This window comes from Oryx dammah, unplaced genomic scaffold (assembly GCF_014754425.2).
Source record: "Oryx dammah isolate SB20612 unplaced genomic scaffold, SCBI_Odam_1.1 HiC_scaffold_20, whole genome shotgun sequence".
Taxonomy (NCBI): Eukaryota; Metazoa; Chordata; class Mammalia; order Artiodactyla; family Bovidae; genus Oryx; species Oryx dammah.
The window spans coordinates 3,926,207-3,950,702 of NW_024070204.1; the positions used below are offsets into that span (position 1 = coordinate 3,926,207).

General features: G+C 46.4%; 1 protein-coding gene across 1 annotated transcript in view; it reads left to right on the top strand.

The window, feature by feature from the left end:
- Nucleotides 1–24,496, top strand: part of ADAMTS16 (ADAM metallopeptidase with thrombospondin type 1 motif 16) — a 190,711-nt gene that overhangs the window by 61,244 nt on the left and 104,971 nt on the right. Inside the window, exons 7-10 of the mRNA XM_040262379.1 lie at nt 2,110–2,269; nt 3,930–4,035; nt 15,469–15,606; nt 23,624–23,777. Of these exons, the coding sequence (XP_040118313.1) occupies nt 2,110–2,269; nt 3,930–4,035; nt 15,469–15,606; nt 23,624–23,777 (558 nt within the window). The remainder of the gene's footprint in view (nt 1–2,109; nt 2,270–3,929; nt 4,036–15,468; nt 15,607–23,623; nt 23,778–24,496) is intronic.

A 24,496-nucleotide genomic window follows, 5' to 3' on the forward strand; every position in this document is an offset into this window, starting at 1 on the left:
TTAGTTGGGGCCTGTGGGATTTAGATACCTGACCAGAGACTGAACCTAGGTCCCTTGCATTGAGAGCATGAAGTTTTAGCCACTGGACCGCTGTGGAAGTCCCAGAAAGAACTACTGTAAACACCTGGGTGGGAAATATACTAGGAATACGAAGCGTGTTCCACTGTGAGCCCGGAGGATGGAGGTGGGGTCTTCTGTTAGAAGGCGTTTAATCGCGCCCCATAGCCCAGAGGTTGCACCCTACTGTGTGGCCCTGCATGCTTGCACTCTTTCCTCCCAACCGCTGATACTCACCTTCACCACCTTCAGTCTCAGCATTTTATTCTTAGAGTCTAGAATGTCAGGCACATTTCTCTCATTGCACTCAAACCTCCAAATTATGCTGGATCTTGGGAGCAGTGGGGAAAAGATTCTCTAGCGCCTTCATTCCAGAATCCCTGTGGACACCCAGAGGTGCTATAGGACACAGTAAGGGCTCGGGTGGGCATCTTGTGGCAGAACTAAGGGGGAGTATCTTAGCCATAAAGGGCTCTCAGTTCTATTTTGCCCTGAGCTGGTCATTGACTGGATGTCAGGGAGTGAACCCCGGGTCCTAGTCAGGCACCCAGCCTCCAGTTCCACCCTTGCTGGTGTTTCGGCAGAGTCTCCTGTTAGCCACAGTTGTCTTGTTTATGAAACAAATAATTTTTAGATGAACTTTGAGATCCTTGATAAGGTCTCAGATGCCTTCAGATTTGCAGGTTCTGGGCTGCGGCCCTCTTTCCACGCAGGCGGGGAGTGCAGGGGCAGGCGTGTTTCTGGACTGAATAGTCAGCGAAGTACAACTCCATTGCCCCGTCTGTGTCTGCAGAGGGGGCTGCTGAACGAGCAGGGATTCCCAGGTGACAGGTTAATTATTCTCTGCATTAAAACGTTTCACCTTGGAATTCATCCAAGCGGCAAAGAATAAGCGAGGTTATCGTTTGATCATACACCTGTGTTAACTTTAATTAATGTAGTTCTCCTGGAAATCACTGGCTGAAGAATGTAAGGCATGTCCCAGGGTTGATGTACAGCATTAAGCTTGGGTGCATTTGGCTCTTTGGAAAGACACGATAAACACTGAAGGAGAAAACATGTTAGTGACTGAGAGACACAGTTCCAGCCCAACACTCTGGTCAGAAAAGCTTTAAACAAGTTGTTGTCCTGAAATGGAGATGTTTAAGCTGGTTTTCTGTGACCATCCGTAGGAAAATATATCAAACCTTTAGATAAGGTTTAAATAACTCATCTGCCAGCTTTGAGAGCTATTCTTACCAGCCCACCTCCCCACCCCCACCCCCGTACCAATTCTTCTTTTGCCAACAGTTCAGGTGACCTTCATTCTGATCTTTCATTGCTGATCTATTAGAACTGAGTATATATACCATGGTGGCTCAGTGGTAAAGAATCTGCCTGTCAGTGCAGGAGGTGCGGGTTTGACCCCTGGGTTGGAGAGATGCCGTGGAGGAGGAAATAGCAACCCACTCCGGTATTCTTGCCTGGGAATTCCCATGGACAGAGGCGCCTGGCGGGATATAGTCCTTGAGGTCACATAGAGTCAAACATGACTTAGCAACTGAACAACAGCAACACAGGGAGGAACTGAATGAACGTCATCTGGAACTAGCCTTCTAGGTCCAGCCTGTTTTCTAGAAATAAAGAAATTTCTTTCTAGACATAAAGAAATAAAGCTTTGTCAGTTGAGCAGCCCCTTCTTACAACATGGTGTCTCTGGGGAAAACTGACCTAATTTAACACTGTAATAATAACTCTTAGAAGAGTTACAGACACAGAAGTAATGTTTCTTGGGTCATCGAGATGTGATCAGTGACCGAATGCATCCCCACTGGTTTGCACAGAACTAGAGAAAGGGACGTGAGCGTCTACACTGGATCCACAAGTTTTATCTGCAACACCCTCCTCTGGATTTTAATACATGAGAGGGATAAATTAGTCCGTCTGCCATTCAGATTCACCCACGTCACTGAAACCCAAATCAGCGCTAGTTGCGGTGGTGACCGTGCCGGTGCAGTTGCTTGACATGCTTTCTTCCTGTTATCTCGGGCTCTCGGGCGCCCTCCCACGCAGCCAGGGTTGGTGATAAGCCACCACGCGGACCACAGCTTGAGCAGCTTCTGCCAGTGGCAGTCTGGACTGACGGGGAGAGATGGCGCTCGCCATGACCACGCCATCTTACTCACCGGCCTGGACATATGCTCCTGGAAGAACGAGCCCTGTGACACCCTGGGTAAGAGCCTCCGCTGGGGCTGGGACAGACTCGTGTGTGCCGTGCGCCGTCAGCAGCCTGGGATATGGAGGGTTCTCACCTCCCTCCCGGATTCCTAAGCGGCAGCTGCTGCCGAGTGCCTTTGTGAGAAACAGACGCCCTCCCTGCATAAACGTTGGCCAAACATAAAAGTGTGCTTGTCGTCACCAAAATCACTTCTTTCCCACGGAAAGTTCTCACCGATTCAAGAACTCCTGTCTCTTCCAATTTAAGAAATAATTTCTTCCATTTCTTCCTCTAACTGTGAGAGTGGGATCAAGAAGTCCAAGTGGGTCTCTCATGATAGGAAAGAAATATGTTTATGAATGTTTATAGAGATACTGCAATAATATTGTGTTCCTCATCTTTCTGTTTCTATATAAATATCTCAATCTGAGTCACCTTTAGCATGTTTAAAGGGCTGACTATCTTAGTGGTACTTTATGATGCAAATTTTTTTATACTTTTCCAAACAGTGTAAACAGTGAAATGTGAAACAGGAAACCCTTGGACAATCACCCAAAGGGCCCTGAATAATGTGGGAGAAGGGTGTTTGTTCTCTCTTTGTGGAAAAACAGTCCACAGTTCTGTGTAATGTTCAAGTTACAGGTTACAATGGGGGCAACGTCCATGAGGCGGTTTTTGTGCAAATGGTGTAAAATAGTGTAAACAGTGAGTTACTGACAGAGGTGCTCCTGGACTTTTTTTTTTTTTCTATTTCTCCATTTCTTTCCAAAGAGACTTCCTTATTACAAAAACATTCGAACAAGGCTGGGTTTGATAGAGGTCAGTCCTGACTCCTTGTTCCCAGAAAAGCCTGCATACAAAGTGGGCCCTCGGCCACCTGCGTCACTGTGGGATCCAGCAGGGTTCCCGGCCCCCAGCTGGTGAGCCTGACCCACTGGGCCTACACCGTGCAGGCAGTGAGGCTGACTGGGAACGCCTGCTTTCCTTCTGGGGCCTGGAACCGGGGCCCACACCAGGCAGAGGTGCCCTGTGGCCAGCCCCCAGCCAACGCCTGGACCTGAGTCTCTGCTGAGAACCCCTGGTCAGCATTATTCCTCCTGTGAGGGGAATTAAGTCCTTTTGTGCAAGGCCACTGCGGAGAGGGCCCCAGATCCTCGGGCCTGGTTTCCCCCAGGCATTTCCCCACGTGCTTGCTCCCTCTGCTGATTCTACACTGTGTCATTTTATCCACGTTAAATTATACCCATGAGCAGGACAGATGCTGACACCCCCCACCCCGGCAGGTCATCCACCCTGGCGTGGCCTTGAGGGCCACCGACACCCACTCTCTACAGCACTTTGTGTCGGGCCTCTGAGGACACAGACGTTTGTAGGAAAAAAAGCTGAAATTCTCCTCCTTCAGCACGGAACCCCCTCTTGGATGTTGCCCCCCTTGTAAGCTGTAACTCGAACATGACATAGAACTGTGGCCTGTTTTCCATGAAAAGAGAACAAAGGCCCCCTCCCACGTTATTCAGGGTGCTTCACGGGGGTTCCGGTTTCACATTTCACCTGACTAAGACGAGGACGAGGCGTCTCTGAAGGACGGAGGTGAACACGCACGTGTGCTACGCCCCCGTCTCTAGTTTCCTCCAGTGCTGGGCCTGTATGTTCTTTTTGTCCATTTGTCTCGTAGGATTCGCACCCATCAGTGGCATGTGCAGTAAATACCGCAGCTGTACGATTAATGAGGACACAGGTCTTGGACTGGCCTTCACCATTGCCCACGAGTCTGGACACAAGTGAGTGCATCACCCTGGGAGGGCGGAGGTTGGTGTCCTCTCAGGACTGGATGTTTGTCTTGAGATGGTGATGGGTAGGTGACGTCTGTAAGGGGACATTCCAGTAGGAATGCCATGGATTGTAGGAGATGCTCACGTAGGTGCATCTATTTCATTTGAATGCCTCGCTGTGCACGGTCTCAAGCGGTGGTGACCCACATGTTTGCTCTTTGCTTCCTCTCTTCATCTGTTCCTGCTCACACACGTGCAAACAGCCACACACTGCAGACTTCTCTGTCCCTGCTCCTCTGTCCTGGGTCTTGAGCTCGGTCCTGTGGGCTGACTGCATTCCCTGGTTAGCTCCTGCAGAAAGACCCCCCATAGCTGAGGACGGTAAACGTTGGTAGCTTACTGTCCGAAAGTTTGCGTTCTGATGCCACTCTGCTCATTCGTAGAGGTGGGTTGTGGTTGGTGTGTGGGGTTTGGGGGATGCAGACAAGAGAAGAGATGCAGTCTGGTGGGAGCTGGTTGGCTTCCCACATCCCCACGTGCCCACCGTTGTCAGTAGTGAGTTGAAGCAGCAACAGGGTGAACGGGGAGCCTGGGGCCTTGGCAGACGGATGGACCAGTGCAGGACCAAGCAATTCTCAGCGAGGGGTGGCTTGTCATTAGCAAAATCTTTTAAAATGAGAAGCTTACCTTTATTCCTGTAAAAAATGAAACACTTTTGTCAATTATTTCTAGCAGCTGTTATTCTTAAACAAGCTTTCTTACTCTAGTAATCTATAGGTTGCCTCACTTTGAGGCACCATCTACTTAAAAAGTTTTTTTTTTTTTTTACTCAGTGGGGCTCACTTGCTGACTTTCTGCAATTGCCTTGTTTATATGAGCATCAACAGTAATAACACGAATGTTTTTCTTCTGGATTGAAATTGTACTTGAATCTTCTAGAAAGCGCACAAGCAGGAGTTACAGTTTTTTTCTAATTTTACTTTCATCCTCGTGATTTTGCTAATCACAAAATTTGCAAAAGGCATTGTTCGTCATTCGGTTTTTGCAAAGCTGACTTCTCCATCCGGTTAGAAATTGGACTGAGGCCACTTGTATCATCCTGACCTGTTCAAAGCATCTGTGTGTGTGTGTGAATGAGTGTGTGTGTGCGTGGACACATGTGTGCCTGCCTTTAATAGGATCTCACAGAGGCCATGCAGACTTAGGCTCTGTGTGAACTAATGCCCTGAAAGTGAAGCTTTATATCTTATTACTGATCCCTTCATCATTACAGGTAATGATTGACTTTTTCAGTGCCTAGAAAATTGCACCTACACTTTACAAAGCTTTCAATTAAATCATAATTGTACATGGGCTGCTGGAGTTAAAACTTCAAAAACTCTCATTATTTTTATGACATGGGGCTCTTGCTGTCCTCTGAACCATACCAGAATTTAATTAAACAATCAAGGTAAGAAATATTTAAGTCATCAAGGGCTGAACAAACTAGTGTTAGACAAGCAGTTGTGATCTGGGCCCTGGCAGTCCTGGCAGCCACAGCTGGTGAATCTAACTAAATTCAACTCTATGCATCCAAGTCAAGACTCCCCATCTTCCGTGTCAATAAGCATCAGCGTTTGCTTTTATTTTTTTCCTAGAGTGGATGCATCTGTGCTAAGTCGCTTCAGTTGTGTCCAACTCCCTATGACCCCATGAGCTGTAACCCACTAGGCTCCTCTGTCCATGGGATTCTCCAGGCAAGAATACTGGAGTGGGTTGCCATTGCCTTCTCCAAGGGATCTTTCTGACCCAGGGATCGAACCCGGATCTCCTGCATTGGTAGGCGGGTTCTTCACCACGAATGCCACCTGGGAAGCCCCTTTCTCATAGAAGCCAGCTATTATTCCTTTTGTCACTAGGGCTCAGTGTAGGTGGAAAAAGAATTTCTTCCAAATAAGAGAAAAGTGTTTTTGTTTGCAAGTGGGGATATAGATGGGAGGAAGGAAAGGGACTCTAGGGGTGTGGGTGTAGGGAAGCCCCACTCCTAGTAGAACTGACCCCAGGAAATGAGCAGCTCCTTCTCCAGCACCTGCTCGTTGATAGCACTGTGCAAGACTCAGAGAGGTTGGGAGCCCTGAGTGTTTCATGTTACCAGTGAAATAGCTTCTGATCGTATTAAGGAAATAGGAAGTACAGTGGGAGGTGTGCACAGAAAAGGCATGTGCCAGCTGTCATAGCAAACAGCCTGGAATGGTAGCCCTGTCTGTGGTTATTCTGAATAGGGTCGTGCATGTCGTGAATGGAAATTTGCATCTGTGTCAGCAACCTGATGGCTCAAATGGTAAAGAATCTGCCTGCAATGAAGGAGACCTGGGTTTAATCTCTGGGTTGGGATGATCCCCTGGAATAGGAAATGGCAACCCACTCCAGGATCCTTGCCTGGAGAATCCCTTGGACAGAGGAGCCTGATGGACCAAAGTCCGTGGGGTTACAAAGATTCAGACACAATTTAGAAACTGAACAACAGCAATGATCAATAGTGTATATGTGTCAGTCCCAATTTCCCAGTTCATCCCACCTCTCTTTCCCGCTCACTGTCCATACGTAAGGGGGCATATTATTAACACATCATTCACTGTGGCAATTACATTTATGCAGTAATTACATTTCAGTTCAGTTCAGTCACTCAGTCGTGTCCAACTCTTTGTGACTCTGCAGCACGCCAGGCCTCCCTGTCTATCACCAACTCCCGGAGTTTACCCAAACTCATGTCCATTGAGTAAGTTATGCCAAACTTCACCTGTGAAACAGGATGTTTTATAACTTAATCAATGTAATCACTTCTCCACTGATCTCCAGTAGCATATTGGGCACCACGGGCGATCAGTGGAGAAGTGATTACATTGATTAAGTTATAAAACATCCTGTGTCACAGGTGACGTTTGGTTTATCTTCAGAGGACCTGGTCATTCAGGTTTATCATTACAGTGGATAATGTAATTGTAATGCATTTATATTATGCACAGCAATATATATGTAAAGCACACAGCCTTTCAGCTATAGATTCTTAACCTTCAGCTCAAAAAAGATTCAGTTCATGTCCAGCCCATTTCTTCTGCCAAGTTCAGTTCTTTTTTAATCTCAAGGCATCCTGTGGTTTCTACCGGGGAATCTGACCCAGAAACGGAAATTGCCAAAAGAGCAATGTCTGCTCCTTTCGAGTGTGCAGTTGAGCCAGGTCTGGTGCAGGGTGGGCTTCCTGGTTGTGCTGAGTCACCTGTCACGGACAGTGTGTGCCGTTTGCTCAATGGAGGTGTTGAAGAATTGGTGCAGAGGCACGAGGGCTCAACTACACATTTTGGAGAATGTGTCATCTCGGCATGAATCTATTTCAAAAATTCTCATTTGCCAAAGGAAATCATGCCATTCGGCGGGTAGGGCCCTGGAACTCAGATCCCAGATATCCTGTGGTTCTCTGGCAGCCTGACCATGCCAGGGTGCATAGCCTGGTCAGTGGGTTTCTGTATATAAAACCCCCAGAGTCTCTGAGACCTCAGTTCAGCTCAGTTCAGTTCAGTCACTCAGTCGTGTCCGACTCTTTGCGACCCCATAAATCGCAGCACGCCAGGCGTCCCTGTCCATCACCAAATCCTGGAGTTCACTCAGACTCACGTCCATCGAATCAGTAATGCAATCCAGCCATCTCATCCTCTGTCATCCCCTTCTCCTCCTGCCCCCAATCCCTCCCAGCATCAGAGTCTTTTCCAATGAGTCAACTCTTCGCATGAGGTGGCCAAAGTACTGGAGTTTCAGCTTCAGCATCATTCCTTCCAAAGAAATCCCAGAGCTGATCTCCTTCCATCACCAGTGAAATAGCTTCTGATTTCTTTTCCCCATGGAAAAGAAATGCAAAAAAAGCAAAATGGCTGTCTGGGGAGGCCTTACAAATAGCTGTGAAAGAAGAGAGGCGAAAAGCAAATGAGAAAAGGAAAGATATAAGCATCTGAATGCAGAGTTCCAAAGAATAGCAAGAAGAGATAAGAAAACCTTCTTCAGCGATCAATGCAAAGAAATAAAGGAAAACAACAGAATGGGAAAGACTAGAGATCTCTTCAAGAAAATTAGAGATACCAAGGGAACATTTCATGCAAAGATGGGCTCGATAAAGGACAGAAATGGTCTGGACCTAACAGAAGCAGAAGATATTAAGAAGAGGTGGCAAGAATACATGGAAGAACTGTACAAAAAAGATCTTCACAACCCAGATAATCATGATGATGTGATCACTAATCTAGAGCCAGACATCTTGGAATGTGAAGTCAAGTGGGCCTTGGAAAGCATCACTACGAACAAAGCTAGTGGAGGTGATGGAATTACAGTTGAGCTGTTTCAAATCCTGAAAGATGATGCTCTGAAAGTGCTGCACTCAATATGCCAGCAAATTTGGAAAACTCAGCAGTGGCCACAGGACTGGAAAAGGTCCGTTTTCATTCCAATCCCAAAGAAAGGCAATGCCAAAGAATGCTCAAAATACCACACAATTGCACTCATCTCACATGCTAGTACAGTAATGCTCAAAATTCTCCAAGCCAGGCTTCAGCAATATGTAAACCGTGAACTCCCTGATGTTCAAGCTGGTTTTAGAAAAGGCAGAGGAACCAGAGATCAAACTGCCAACATCTGCTGGATCATGGAAAAAGCAAGAGAGTTCCAGAAAAACATCTATTTCTGCTTTATTGACTATGCCAAAGCCTTTGACTGTGTGGATCACAATCAACTGTGGAAAATTCTGGAAGAGATGGGAACACCAGACCACCTGACCTGCCTCTTGAGAAATCTGTATGCAGGTCAGGAAGCAACAGTTAGAACTGGACATGGAACAACAGACTGGTTCCAAATAGGAAAAGGAGTCCGTCAAGGCTGTATATTGTCCCCCTGCTTATTTAACTTCTATGCAGAGTACATCATGAGAAACGCTGGACTGGAAGAAACACAAGCTGGAATCAAGATTGCCAGGAGAAATATCAATCACCTCAGATATGCAGATGACACCACCCTTATGGCAGAAAGTGAAGAGGAACTAAAGAGCCTCTTGATGAAAGTGAAAGAGGAGAGCGAAAAAGTTGGCTTAAAGTTCAACATTCAGAAAACTAAGATCATGGCATTCAGTCCCATCACTTCATGGGAAATAGATGGGGAAACAGTGGAAACAGTGTCAGACTTTTATTTTGGGGGGCTCCAAAATCACTGCAGATGGTGATTGCAGCCATGAAATTAAAAGACGCTTACTCCTTGGAAGAAAAGTTATGACCAACCTAGATAGCATATTCAAAAGCAGAGACACTACTTTGCCGACTAAGGTCCGTCTAGTCAAGGTTATGCTTTTTCCAGTGGTCATGTATGGATGTGAGAGTTGGACTGTGAAGAAGGCTGAACACCGAAGAATTGATGCTTTTGAACTGTGGTGTTGGAGAAGACTCTTGAGAGTCCCTTGGACTGCAAGGAGATCCAACCAGTCCATTCTGAAGGAGATCAGTCCTGGGATTTCTTTGGAAGGAATGATGCTGACACTGAAACTCCAGTACTTTGGCCACCTCATGAGAAGGTTTGAGTCATTGGAAAAACTCTGATGCTGGGAGGGATTGGGGGCAGGAGGAGAAAGGGACGACCGAGGATGAGATGGCTGGATGGCATCATGGACTCGATGGACGTGAGTCTGAGTGAACTCCGGGAGATGGTGATAAACAGGGAGGCCTGGCGTGCTGCAATTCATGGGGTCGCAAAGAGTCGGACACGACTGAGCGACTGAACTGAACTGATCTCCTTCAGAATGGATTGGTTGGATCTCCTTGCAGTTCAAGGGACTCTCAAGGGTCTTCTCCAACACCACATTTCAAAAGCATCAATTCTTCGGTGCTCAGCCGTCTTCACAGTCCAACTCTCACATCCATACATAACCACAGGAAAAACCATAGCCTGACTAGACGGACCTTAGTTGGCAAAGTAATGTCTCTGCTTTTGAATATGCTATCTAGGTTGGTCAGAACTTTCCTTCCAAGGAGTAAGCGTCTTTTAATTTCATGGCTGCAGTCACCATCTGCAGTGATTTTGGAGCCCAAAAAATAAAGTCTGACACTGTTTCCACTGTTTTCCCATCTATTTCCCATGAAGTGATGGGACTGGATGCCATGATGTTCGTTTTCTGAATGTTGAGCTTTAAGCCAAGTTTTTCACTCTCCTCTTTCACTTTCATCAAGAGGCTTTTGAGTTCCTCTTCACTTTCTGCCATAAGGGTGGTGTCATCTGCATATCTGAGGTGATTGATATTTCTCCTGGCAATCTTGATTCCAGCTTGTGTTTCTTCCAGTCCAGCGTTTCTCATGATGTACTCTACCTAAAGCAGGTGCAATTTGAGTTCTGTTACTTGAGCTGAGCATTGCTTGTATATGAAGTTGGCTTTAATACATAATTTTCATGGTAATCACAGACCGTCAAGAAGATATTAAACATACTGCGCTCAAGAGTATGCATGAGCCATCATCCTGCCCCCCGCTTTTTTCCACTGTTTACCAATCCATCTGGAGGCTTCCTGGTTGGTAAAGAACTCGCCTGCCAGCACAGGACACGTAGGTTCGATCCTTGGTTGGGAAGATCCCTGGGAGGAGGGCCTGGCAACCCACTCCAGTATTCTTCCTGGAGAATCGCGTGGACAGAGGAGCCTGGTGGACTACAGTCCATGGGGCCACAGAGAGGCAGACATGACTGCACACACACATGCACGCTCTGATCCATTCTCCAGGCACAATTTGCCTTCTGCCAGCAGACCGTTGTGTAGGATTCTACAAACTGACTAGTGATCCATACCCTCCAAAAGCCTAAAGCAACGTAAGATAGACATGGCATGCGAGAGGTCAAGCAGTGAGGGCTGCAAGCATGGCAAGATGTGCAAGGAAGATCAGGGAAGGCTTTTGGAAAGAAACAGAATTGGTGTGCGGATACCATTCTGTTTAGCCATCCTTAGCTGGTGCTATTAGATGCCCTTCCAAGCACTGGATGGTGACGTGTGCACCTCACTGATTTGTGGCTGTTCTCTGCCATCAGCCTGAGCCCCTAGCTGGACCAGGTAGGCACTGGGTGATTTTAAGGGTTTAAAGAATATCAAAGCAATAGTTGCTTAAAGATCACCTGATGTGGTGATTGTCAGACTGTCCCCCAGGAGCCCCAGCAGGTTGGAGCATCATTTCTTACCAATTTTATTTATTGTCATTCCTCCTAAGATTTTTGTTTCTGTGACCAAAAGTATTCGAAACCCATTGACCTTCAGCTGAACTGCCTCCTCATTAACACCCTTGCACACACACACACACACACACACACACACACACACACACCAAAGTTATGTATGCAAGTAATAGCTGGCATCTGGGTGTCTTGAGATTTGATCAAGACCACATGTGAATCAGGGAAAGAGATATTTTGAATTTTCCTTTTTTGACATGCATGGTGCCAGATATGCTGAACAGTTTAAGAGGAGAGCTTTATTATCCCATTTTATAGGTGACAAAACTGAGACTCAGGAACTTGAAAAATTTGCTCCACATCAGACCACTTGTGAATGACAGGGCCAAGACCCTGGCTGGAGGTTCCCCCACCACCACAACTCATGTTCTCCCAGGTTACCTGACCTACCCTGGCTTCAAGAGTCCCACCTGGCTGCTGTCCCCATGTCGGCTTCCTGTCTGTCAGGGAGGATGGGTTTGCTTCTGAAAAAGCCTGCACCAGAGTCTGGACAGGTCCTGCCTGGGACGCCATCATCACAGCCAGCGTGTGGTCTACCTTCCAGATGACTCTGACCCAGCGTTACTTCCGAAGGGTCTTCCCTTTGTCTTAACCACTGCTGTCTGATCGGCCTGAAATAGTGATGCAACCTCTAAACATGCTTGTTCATCCTGGGTATAGCATTGCGTGCATGCGTGCCAAAGTCACTTCAGTCATGTCCGACTCTTTGCGACCCAATGGACCGTAGTGCACCAGGCTCCAGAATACTGGAGTGAGTTGCCACACCCTCCTCCAGAGGATCTTCCTGACCCAGGAATCAAACCCATGTCTCTGAAGTCTGCATTGGCAGGTTCTTTACCACTAACGCCACCTGAGAGGCCTGGGTATATCCTTGGTAGTAAGGAAATACTGGCTGATATAGTTGAATAACTCAAGAAAATTCTGTAAAAGACATTAAAAGCATGTGACACTGAATATAATTCTCAAGTCCAGTTTGATCTGAAATGATGTTTACATTTGGGTATTTGAGTTGATGTTATCGCTTGAAGGTTCTTTCTTATTCATTCAACAAACACCATTGGAGCGCCTGTTACGAGCCAGAAAGTGCACTGGTGCTGGGTCTCTGAGCACAGTTAAGAAGACCTTCTGTTCTCTAGAAACTTAAAAGCTAGTACTCAAGAAAGAGGGAATATGTATTGTTTTAAAATATAGAATAGTAACCACTTGGAATAAAATACTGTGAGTCATGGAAGCTAAAAAAAAAATGTCTGGCATGTACAACTTGAATAGTAATTTTATTTCTTAGCTGCCAAATACCAACCTTATCTTCAGAATGTGCCCTATTCCTTCTTCCACGACGTTATTAATGTTAACATCAACTGTGATTCTTGTGTGCCACTTTCATGCTACTAGGCTGTCCCCCGCACTCCCTCAGTGCAGTTTTGGGGCTTGTATTGCTTCAAAGAACAACTTGAAACATAGTAGTGCTGACGTTTGGGTGGGTATCAGAATCATTTTGTTAGGATTCACCCAAACACCAGAACCTAACCCCCAAGTTGGGCTTCCCTGATGGCTCAGATGGTAAAGAATAAACCTATGACAAACCTAGATAGCATATTAAAAAAGCAGAGACATCACTTTGCTGACAAAGGTCCATATATCAAAGCTATGGTTTTTCCAGTAGTTATGGATGGATGTGAGAGTTGGACCATCAAGAAGGCTGAGTGCTGAAGAACTGATGCTTTCAAATTGTTGTGCTGGAGAAGACTCTTGAGAGTCCCTTAGACTGCAAAGAGATCAAACCAGTCAATCCGCAACGAAGTCAACCCTGAGTATTCATTGGAAGGACTGATGTTGAAGCTGAAGTTCCAATACTTTGGCCACCTGATGCAAAGAGGCAACTCACTGGAAAAGACCCTGATGCTGGGAAAGATTGAGGGCAGGAGGAAAAGAGGGCAACAGAGGATGAGATGGTTGGATGGCATTATCGACTCAATGCACAAGAGTTTGAGCAAACTCCAGGAGATGGTAATGGACAGGGAAGCCCGGCTAACTGCAGTCCATGGGGTCACAGAGAGTCAAACAGGACTGAACGACTCAACAACAACCCCCAACTTTACTAAATCAAAACTCTACCAGGTGGGCTTTGGGGAGCCAGTGTGTGGTACATTTCTCAGATATTCTGATGCCCAGACAAGTCTGAGAATCATTGAAAATGCCTTTGATGAAGATGTTTAATCCCCAGACATGGGCTACTGTGGCTTTGAATTCCTTAGAAATGAAGACAGAATTGGCAGCAGATTCATCTAGGGCACTTGCTGGACCCTGATGTGTCTTCTTCATGTTCGAGTGAAGGGCCATCCAGGGGAAGGTACTGTGCTATTTCATCTTCATCACTCTCTCCCCGAGGCAGCCTCCACGTGGATGACGCCTGAATCCTCCATTTCTCAGGCACGTCCCCTCTGCCGTACGGTTACCCTCGCCTTGACTGAGTGCGTTAAGGGAATTTCAGGTGGAGGCCGCAATGACTGCATCTGCACCCCCCTTGGTGATGAGCGGGGATTGTGCAGAGTTGGGCAGTGTTTGTGCAGCAGGCTTCCTTGGACCCACCCTTCAACCACGCTCAGGTTACACTATTGCACGGGTCCTGCCCGAGCTCTGACATCAAGAGTATTGGGTTCCAGTCCCAGCTCTGAGACCCTGGACTAGCCTGTCTCCAGCCTCCGATCTTACTGTCATTGCAAATATAATGTCTACCTCGTAGACCTGTACTGAGAAAATAGTACTTAATGTGCTTAATGTCCATGATGGGATTTTCCAGGCAAGAGTACGGGAGTGGGTTGCTATTGCCTTCTCCGTACCTGAAAAATTGTGCTTACAAAGGGGAGTTGTTCTTCCTCCTGATATTATTAAACAGCTCCAAGGAAAACAGTGAGTCTTCAGCCTCTGCCACAGTGCAGATTCCCCGGCCCCCTGGGAGCCCACCTCCCACGTGTCGCTGTCTCCTAGCCCTGCGCCCCTCCCTCCATTCATCATGGGGTTCTCGGCAGAGGAAAGCCCACATGGATCCAGGAACCATGCACCCCTCTTTGCTTCCTCCCTCTCTTCCCTTCCTCTTCCTTCCGTATCCCACTCATTCAGAACTGCTCTCTGGGACTCCATACAGTGACTGGGTGGGCTCTGTGCTAAGTCGCTCAGTTGCGTCCGACTCTGTGATGCCATGGACTGTAGCCCACCGCACTCCTCTGTCTGTGGAGATTCTCCAGGAAAGAATACCGGAATGGGTTGCCATGCCCTCCTCCAGGGCATCTTCCCGACCCAGGAATCAAACTGGGGTCTCCTGTACTGCAGTCAGATTCCTTACCAGCTGTGCTGCCAGGGAAGCCTGAGCCAGCGGGTACCAGACACTGAAGGCCAAAAATGGCTTGACTCTCCAAGAACGTATCCACCCTGAAGGGAAGTCTTCAAGGTCATGGAGCTCCCAATTCCCCCAGGCTTCCTTCCTAACGCAGCAAGTTGTGCTCTTTTGAGGTGGATGAAGATGGCAACCTGAGGCGATCCTACCGGACTAGCTTTAGGAAGTTAAGAAGCAGCAGCTGATTTAATGGGCATAGGTAGCAGCTGTCAGGGGGATTCATATAAGCTCAAGGCTGCAGCTTTCTCAAGTGACAGTAAGGATGCACTATTGGCTTTGTGGGTTTTGACCATCTGCAAAACACCTACCTGCAATGCAGGGGACCGGGGTTCAATCCCTGGGCTGGAAAGATCCCCGGAGAAGGGGATGGCAACCCACTCCAGTACTCTTGCCCGGGAAATCCCGTGGACAGAGGAGCCTGGCGGATCACCATCCATGAAGTCTGAAGAGTCCGACATGACTGAGTGACCGAGCACGCACGCACACACCCCGCACTGGAAATGCTTTTTTTTAACTGAAACGTCTGCCCTTCCCAGATACCTGGCCGTGGGCTCTGTTTTGATGGTGGGCACTTTCAATAGCTGCACAAATGGTAGTTTCTCCCGAAAGGGTCCATGACCACGTGGATATTTTCCCCGGTTTGGTTTCCCCTTGCCGGCCCGCCTAGCACACAGGAGGAGGAGTCTTCACAGGGCTGACCTGTGTTGGTTTGAGCGAGTGCAATCGCTGACCCTGTTCTTTGCTCTGACAGACCCGTTTCTCTCCCGCAGCTTCGGCATGGTCCACGACGGAGAGGGGAACGTGTGCAAGAAGTCAGAAGGCAACATAATGTCCCCCACGTTGGCAGGACGCAACGGGGTCTTCTCCTGGTCCCCCTGCAGCCGCCAGTACCTGCACAGGTTTTTAAGGTACGAGCCCCGCAGCTGGCTGTGTGTCTCCCAGTGCCTTTGACGTTCACGGCTGGGTCCACCGAGTCCCGTTGGAGCAGTCCCCAGACTCAGGTGTACCGGCCGCTCCCCTCCTTACTGTGTAGCCAGGTTCCTAAGGGGCCTCGGAACACGAGCCATCTGTGGCCCTGGGGTTGGGGACCCCCGTTGTAAAGGAGATGCAAAGAGCATGCTTCCTTACTTTCAAAATACTCACATGCTGGCTGGAAACAGGAGGGCAGTGGCTACTTAGGTCTCTTTAAACACACTCACATATCTGAGCTACATCAAGGAGAGTGTGAGAATCATCACTCTTACTTCAATTATATGTTCTTGAGGAAAAAACTTAACACATGAAACCACATTGCCTTAAGAATTTGTATCAGATTATCAAAAAAATTCAGTTCAGTTCAGTTCAGTTCAGTCACTCAGTCGTGTCCGACTCTTTGCGACCCCATGAATCGCAGCACGCCAGGCCTCCCTGTTCATCACCATCTCCCAGAGTTCACTCAGACTCACGTCCATCGAGTCCATGATGCCATCCAGCCATCTCATCCTCGGTCGTCCCCTTCTCCTCCTGCCCCCAATCCTTCCCAGCATCAGAGTCTTTTCCAGTGAGTCATATCTTCTCACAAGGTGGCCAAAGTACTGGAGTTTCAGCTTTAGCATCATTCCTTCCAAAGAAATCCCAGGGTTGATCTCCTTCAGAATGGACGGGTTGGATCTCCTTGCAGTCCAAGGGACTCTCAAGAGTCTTCTCCAACACCACCGTTCAAAAGCATCAATTCTTCGGCGCTCAGCCTTCTACACAGTCCAACTCTCACATCCATACATGACCACAGGAAAAACCAGAGCCTTGACTAGACGGACCTTAGTCGGCAAAGTAGTGTCTCTGCTTTTGAATATGCCATCTAGGTTGGTCATAACTTTTCTTCCAAGGAGTAAGCGTCTTTTAATTTCATGGCTGCAGTCACCATCTGCAGGGATTTTGGAGCCCCAAAAAATAAAGTCTGACACTGTTTCCACTGTTTCCCCATCTGTTTCCCATGACGTGATGGGACCAGATGCCATGATCTTCGTTTTCTGAATGTTGAGCTTTAAGCCAACTTTTTCGCTCTCCTCTTTCACTTTCATCAAGAGGCTTTTTAGCTCCTCTTCACTTTCTGCCATAAGGGTGGTGTCATCTGCATATCTGAGGTTATTGATATTTCTCCCAGCAATCTTGATTCCAGCTTGTGTTTCTTCCAGTCCAGCGTTTCTCATGATGTACTCTGCATAGAAGTTAAATAAGCAGGGGGACAATATACAGCCTTGACGGACTCCTTTTCCTATTTGGAACCAGTCTGTTGTTCCATGTGCAGTTCTAACTGTTGCTTCCTGACCTGCATATAGGTGTCTCAAGAGGCAGGTCAGGTGGTCTGGTATTCCCATCTCTTTCAGAATTTTCCACAGTTTATTGGGATCCACACAGTCAAAGGCTTTGGCATAGTCAATAAAGAAGAAATAGATGTTTTTCTGGAACTCTCTTGCTTTTTCCATGATCCAGCAGATGTTGGCAATTTGATCTCTGGTTCCTCTGCCTTTTCTAAAACCAGCTTGAACATCAGGGAGTTCACGGTTCACGTATTGCTGAAGCCTGGCTTGGAGAATTTTGAGCATTACTGTACTAGCGTGTGAGATGAGTGTAATTGTGCAGTAGTTTGAGCATTCTTTGGCATTGCCTTTCTTTGGGATTGGAATGAAAACGGACCTTTTCCAGTCCTGTGGCCACTGCTGAGTTTTCCAAATTTGCTGACATGTTGAGTGCAGCACTTTCAGAGCATCATCTTTCAGGATTTGAAATAGCTCAACTGGGATTCCATCACTTCCACTAGCTTTGTTCGTAGTGATGCTTTCTAAGGCCCACTTGACTTCACATTCCAAGATGTCTGGCTCTAGATTAGTGATCACATCATCATGACTATCTGGGTCATGAAGATCTTTTTTGTACAGTTCTTCCGTGTATTCTTGCCACCTCTTCTTAATATCTTCTGCTTCTGTTAGGTCCATACCATTTCTGTCCTTTATCGAGCTCATCTTTGCATGAAATGTTCCCTTGGTATCTCTAATTTTCTTGAAGAGATCTCTAGTCTTTCCCATTCTGTTGTTTTCCTTATTTCTTTGCATTGATCGCTAAGGAAGGCTTTCTTATCTCTTCTTGCTATTCTTTGGAACTCTGCATTCAGATGCTAATATCTTTCCTTTCCCGTTTGCTTTTTGCCTCTCTTCTCTTCACAGCTATTTGTAAGGCCTCCCCAGACAGCCATTTTGCTTTTTTGCATTTCTTTTCCATGGGGATGGTCTTGATCCCTGTCTCCTGTACAATGTCATGAACCTCATTCCATAGTTCATCAGGTACTCTATCTATCAGATCTAGGCCCTTAAATCTATTTCTCACTTCCACTGTATAATCATAAGGGATTTGATTTAAGTCATACCTGAATGGTCTAGCGGTTTTCCCTACTTTCTTCAATTTGAATCTGAATTTGGCAATAAGGAGTTCATGATCTGAGCCACAGTCAGCTCCTGGTCTTGTTTTTATTGACTGTATAGAGCTTCTCTATCTTTGGCTGCAAAGAATATAACCAATCTGATTTTGGTGTTGACCATCTGGTGATGTCCATGTGTAGAGTCTTCTCTTGTGTTGTTGGAAGAGGGTGTTTGCTATGACCAGTGCGTTTTCTTGGCATAACTCTATTAGTCTTTGCCCTGCTTCATTCCGCATTCCAAGGCCAAATTTGCCTGTTACTCCAGGTGTTTCTTGACTTCCTCCTTTGCATTCCAGTCCCCTATAATGAAAAGGACAAAAAAATTAGTAGACTTGAAAATCAGGGAGAGAAAAGAAATGAAGGAAGACCAGGGGAAAACATACAAATATATAGATCCTAGGACTTCCCATGTGGCACTAGTGGTGAAGAGCCTGCCCGCCAGTGGAGGAGACATAAGAGATGCAGGTTCCATCCCTGGGTGGGAAGACCCCCTGGAGGAGGGCGTGGCAGCCCACTCCAGTATTCCTGCCTGGAGGCTGCCATGGACAGAGGAGCCTGGCGGGCTACAGTCCACAGGGTCGCAAAGAGTGGGACACGACTGAAACAGTTTATCTCATATAGATTATAAAGGACAGCCTTCAGCTGTGATGTTGAAGCTTAAAATTGGGCTAAGGTGTTTCTAGAAACCAACACAAGTATTTCAAGGTAAGCGAAGTTTTACTAGCACAGAATTCTTTAGAAATATAAAAACTGTATAAATGAAGTCACTCAGTCGTGTCCGACTCTTTGTGACCCCATGGACTGTAACCTATCAGGCTCCTCCGTCCATGGGATTTTCCAGGCAAGAATGCTGGAGTGGATTGCCATTTCCTTCTCCAGGGGATCTTCCCGACCCAGGAATCGAACCCAGGTCTCCATCATTGCAGGCGGACGCTTTACCATCTGAGCCACCAGAGAAGCCAAACTGTATATGTGTGTATAGAAACATAATTGTAGATTTATATAGCTACATACATTTATAAGGGCCTTCCGGGTAACTCAGCTGGTGAAGAATCTGCCTGCAATGCAGGAGATCTGGTTCGATTTTCTTTTTTCTGTTGCACAGATTAATTCGTGTTGTTCCCCGACCACCATTTGGGCAGGGTCACTGGTGTTTTTCTCTTGGCTGTGCTCCCAGTGTGTTATCATCCGATGGCAGCTTCCCATGCCCGCCTGCGACAGCAAGCCAGTGGCCCATTTCCCTTTCCTTCTGCCTTTTCCATCACTTCTCCAGACCTCATAGCACGCCTTCTGAGTTGCATCCTGACCGCCAGCCTGCAGCTGTGGTCCTTCCTCACAGCCTTACCCTGAGATCTCAGCCAAGATGGTACATTTTACCACCTGAAGGAATGGTGGCTACTTTCCTCCTGGAAGGGTGAGAATTTTGTGGATGATATCTGTATCCTGGGCCTCCCTGGTGGCTCAGTGGTAAAGAACCTGCCTGCCAACTCAGGAGACATGGGTTCGATCCCTGGGTTAGGAAGATCCCCTGGAAGCAGTCATGGCAACCTGCTCCAGTACTCTTGCCTGGAGAATCCCATGGACAGGAGTCTAGCGGGATTCAGTCCATGGGGTTCTAAAACAGTCGTACAGGACTAAGTGACTAAACAACAACAATAACAAATCTGTATCCTGCAATATAAACCTGTACTCTAGGGATATACACTTGATCACTTTTTAAATTTTCTGTTACCAGAAGGGCAGCATTCACACTCTTCTTCAACTGACATGACACAATGGGTCCTTTCAACATTTGCTTTTCCCTGTACAGTGTTCTCTTGGAGTCAGGTTGGGGATTGTCAGCATTGTTTTTAGCTGCTTCATGCAGCTGCTCAAATTTTTAGGGGTGTGTGTGTGTGTGGGTGTGTGTGAAGGATTCTGCTTTCTCTAACAAAGTGTACTGACAAGGAAAATTTTAAATGTTTTTATACTTCAAACCCTTTGTATAAATTTTATATCCTTAAAATTTTACCTCTTTTTCATCTTACTGGTCTTAATGGAGATATATAAACATTATAAAATTTTTGAAATGTGCTCTGAAAACCTGAAAAGTGCAGGCATCAGGGATGGAAAGTGTGGGCTTGCAGGGAAAATCAGCTTCATGAAAGAGTTTGGGTTTTAAACTGCCAAGAAATACAGAACTCATGGAAAGAGAGCAGTCCTAGTCTGAGAGAATAATTCTCTCCGTGACATTAATCATGGGTGCAATCGTCAAATCAAAATGTGACCCTGGGAATGACTGATAAGAGTCTGGAGCCCAAAGCTATTTTGTTCAGTGATACTGGAAGGTTAAATGCATGCTGAAGTACGCTTATTGATTTTTGTGCCGATTAGTAAAACTCTTCTCTAGCCATGCAGTAATAAACAGTTGCTTTCAGGGAGTTTACTAATTTCTTTGGACCACATAATAATAAAAATGAAAGATTTTTTTCATACTCAGAAATGTGTTTTCTTGGAAGATCAAGTTTTCCAAGAAAGCTTCTCATTGTCAAATTCACTCTTCAGATTCTTAGTACTTGAGATGTCTGGTTGTGAACTGAATGTGCCCACAGTGTTTCAGCCCTGATTTTTCGTTGGCTTAATGACCCTGAATCCATCTTCTTTCACATGTTTTCTGACTCCCTAACTTTTAAGTAATCAAAACACTGTTATATTCTCCACCAGTTAGTCAGCAATTTGGATGTGATCCCAACAATGAGTAAGGACAAGTAACCAACTTTTCGAAGATGAATCTGCTTTCCTTTATTAGCAGTTTAGCATTGGGTATACAGAAAAATTATATATAATAAGGGAACTCAATTGGCCTGAAGTTGTCAGCACGACTTTTCTTTATACTTAGTAGGTAAGTGTTTACAGTAAATTCCTCAGACTCATCAGTAAAGACGTATGTCACTTCCTGCAGACAGACAGACCTCATCACATTTACTCATGTCTGTATCTGGGAGGCCTAGGACTTAGGGAAATTTTAGCTCATTATTTTAAACTTAATGGCAACATGGGCTCATCTTCAGTTTGCTGCTTGAAAGTTTGAATCATGAACTGCTGATCAGAGAACATCGCCTCCCCTCTCATCGCAGAACTGAACTGAACTGAAACATTTGTTCAGTCGTGTCCAACTCTGCAACCCCAAAGACTGTAGCTCTCCAGGCTCCTCTGTCCATGGGATTCTCCAGGCAAGAATACTGGAGTGGAGTGCCATTCCCTTCTCCAGGGGACCTTCCCGACCCAGGGATCAAACCCAGGGCTCCCACATCACAGGCAGATTCTTTACTGTTTGAGCCACGAGGGAGGCTCTCTCATCACATAATCCACATCCACACATGAGAAAGGTCACTGTGGGAAAGCAAGAGTTTAAAGGGGCACGGACGCCCTGGCATGCCCCAGATCACCCTGTGGGTGAGAATATTTGATTTGGCCTGAAAGAGTCTGTTTGGGGGCATAAGAGAAACAAGACACTTCAGCTTACATCTTGCCCTTCTGTTTAATATTGATCTTAAGAAAAACAAGCCCTCGAGTCATGGCTAAGTGTAGTTTTTGTGAGACGGGAGGATGAGCACTTTCCCATAGGTCAGCCAGGGAATCAGCTCATGTGCCAACCTGGACTTTCCCGTGTAAGCCTGGGAGGCCTTGACCATGGCAAGTAGGTAGCCTTTTCTGATGGCCCGTGTCCTCTCTTGGAAGAAGAGGTGGTGAAGGTTAAAAAAAAAAAAAATCTCTGGAGGTCTTTAACCTGTTATGGTTCATGAGTCATAGCGGGGAAAAGGACTTTGAAATTTTCTTATAGAACTTCTGGCTTGGCCTAATATTCTTCATTAATGTTATCTTTTTGCTCTGCTTGACCACATATATAATATATATATGTACCAAATTATAAGCTCAATAACATTTCACAGCCTGGGGGGCCACAGTCCATAGGGTCACAGAGTTGGACGTGACTGAAGCGACTTAGCACACAGGTGCACACACTTCAGTGTAACTTCCACGGAGGTCACGATCTGCAGCACATCACAATGGCCAAGTCATGGAAGCAGCCTGAGTGTCCTTCAGGGGATGGAAGCATAAAGAGGATTTGGTACATATGAGGTATATGTGATGTTTATATGTATGTATGCACTGGTATGTGTGTGTGTGCGTGTGTTTAGTCGCTAAGTGGTATCTGACTCTTTGCAACCTCATGGACTTTAGCCCGCTAGGCTCCTCTGTCCATGGGATTCTCCAGGCAAAAATACTGAGCTGGGTCATCATTTCCTCCTCCAGGGGATCTTCCCAACCCAGGGATAGAACACAAGTCTCCTGTGTCTCCAGCACTGGCAGGCAGATTCTTTACTGCTGGCGCCCCCTGGGAAGCTCATATATGCACTGTATCTATATCTACACACACACACAGTGGAATATCATTCAGCCAAGAGACAGAAGGAAGTTCTATCATGTGTGACAACGTAGATGAATTTTGAGGGCATTATGAAATGAGTGAAAAGAGTCAGAGAAAGACAGACATGGTATGATTTCACGAACATGTGGGATGTTGAAAAGAAAATCAGAGAGAGAGAACAGGTTGTCACTTTGGGGTGAATAGGGTGAGGTAAAGATTCCCCTCAAGGTGAACAACCTCACAAAGAAAAGTTGGGAGATGCCTAAGGTGACCTATTGCTGTGGAATTTGTTGTGATTACAGAAGTGTTTTGTTTTTGTTTGTTTGCTGTTAACTTTTGCTTATTGAAATTTATAAGCAGAATTTAGTTGCTATTTGCAAACACTTGTTTGTTCTCCTCCCTCCCAATGCAAGATTATCCCGAAGCATGTCTCTGTAGGGAAGAGAATGCCCTGTTTGTGGAGGGAGAAATCACTAATTGGTAGTTAACCATCTGCTAGTGAACTGAAGAAGAGAATGAACTTCTTCTAGGCCTGGGAATCTAGCCAGAAATCAGCCTTCATATAGAGCATTTCTGATGGAAATCACGGCACATGTTCCATGTAGAAGCTGGAAGTTTTTGTGCAGGAAAGGAAGAAAGAAAAAAATCACAGCCTTTGAAATGAGTTGATCACGTTTCTGCTGTTAACAACACTCATTTCATCTTTTTATTGTTCCTGGCAAGGAGTGTACTTTAGACGGCGTCTGTTATAGGAGCTTCTCGCATCGAGCATCTGGTTGTACCATTTCTTCCTACTTTCCCCATGCTAAGTGAGAGATCCCATCAATAGCAAATGGCCTCCTCGGAAAAGGTGACATAGATGATGAACGGTTTTAGAAAGTGTGGCCCCTATATTGAAATACTATTAAGATGTTTTATTTCGACATCAGGGGGAAAAAAAAGTGTCCCCTCTTCTTTGCACAAGACATGTTGTAGATTTCCATGAGGGGAAACAAAAGGCCTGATTGCGTGTACACCTTTGGTAACTCCTGGCCTCACCAGCAGCTCCTCTGTGTTCCAGCACCGCCCAGGCTACCTGCCTTGCTGACCGGCCAAAGCCCGTGAAGGAGTACAGGTATCCCGAGAAGCTGCCCGGAGAGTTATACGACGCAAACACACAGTGCAAGTGGCAGTTTGGAGAGAAAGCCAAGCTCTGCATGCTGGATTTCAAAAAGGCAAGCGAGCGTGGGCAAGTGTTCAGTGCGAAATGCTTCATAAACCCGTTTTATTCGGTGAAGCTGACGTTGATGTATGCTGCGTTTATTGGGTACCTACCAAATGTCAAATCCTATGTGTTAGGGCTGGCCCTGTATAACAGGAAACCCATGTTTTACTGGCAAAGAAGACCGCCGTGGATGCTGCGGTAGGTATCAGCTTTCTCTTGAGTACTGACTTGGCCTCTTGGGTCAGTTCCTTCTGATTTATCATGCGGGAGTTCAGTGAGAGCTGTTGGTTGGTGGAAGCTGGCAAATTAATACACTGCATTCTTTTCAAATGGTGTTTAAGGAACAGTGCTCACTGCCCCTGCTCCCCCGCCTTCCTCGGACAGAGACAGAATTTACCATAAGGCCTATCTGGGACTTCTGATCATTAAATTCCTCAAATGAAGTATTTCTAGAGAAGCCGTTCATAGTAGTCCACTGACTCCAGGGACACCAGCAGAGTGGTTTTCTCACATAGATTCTCCATATAACACAGAGACACGTGGTCTTGCTAGACAAGGGAACATGAAGATTTCATAACTCGCTCAACTAAACTGCTATCAAAGCCACCCATAAATGGAATGAAAGTAGTTATTTTGGGGGCTTCCCTGGTGGCTCAGTCCATAAAGAATCCACCTGCCAATGCAGGAGACCTGGGGTCGATCCCTGGGTCAGGAAGATCCCCTGGAGAA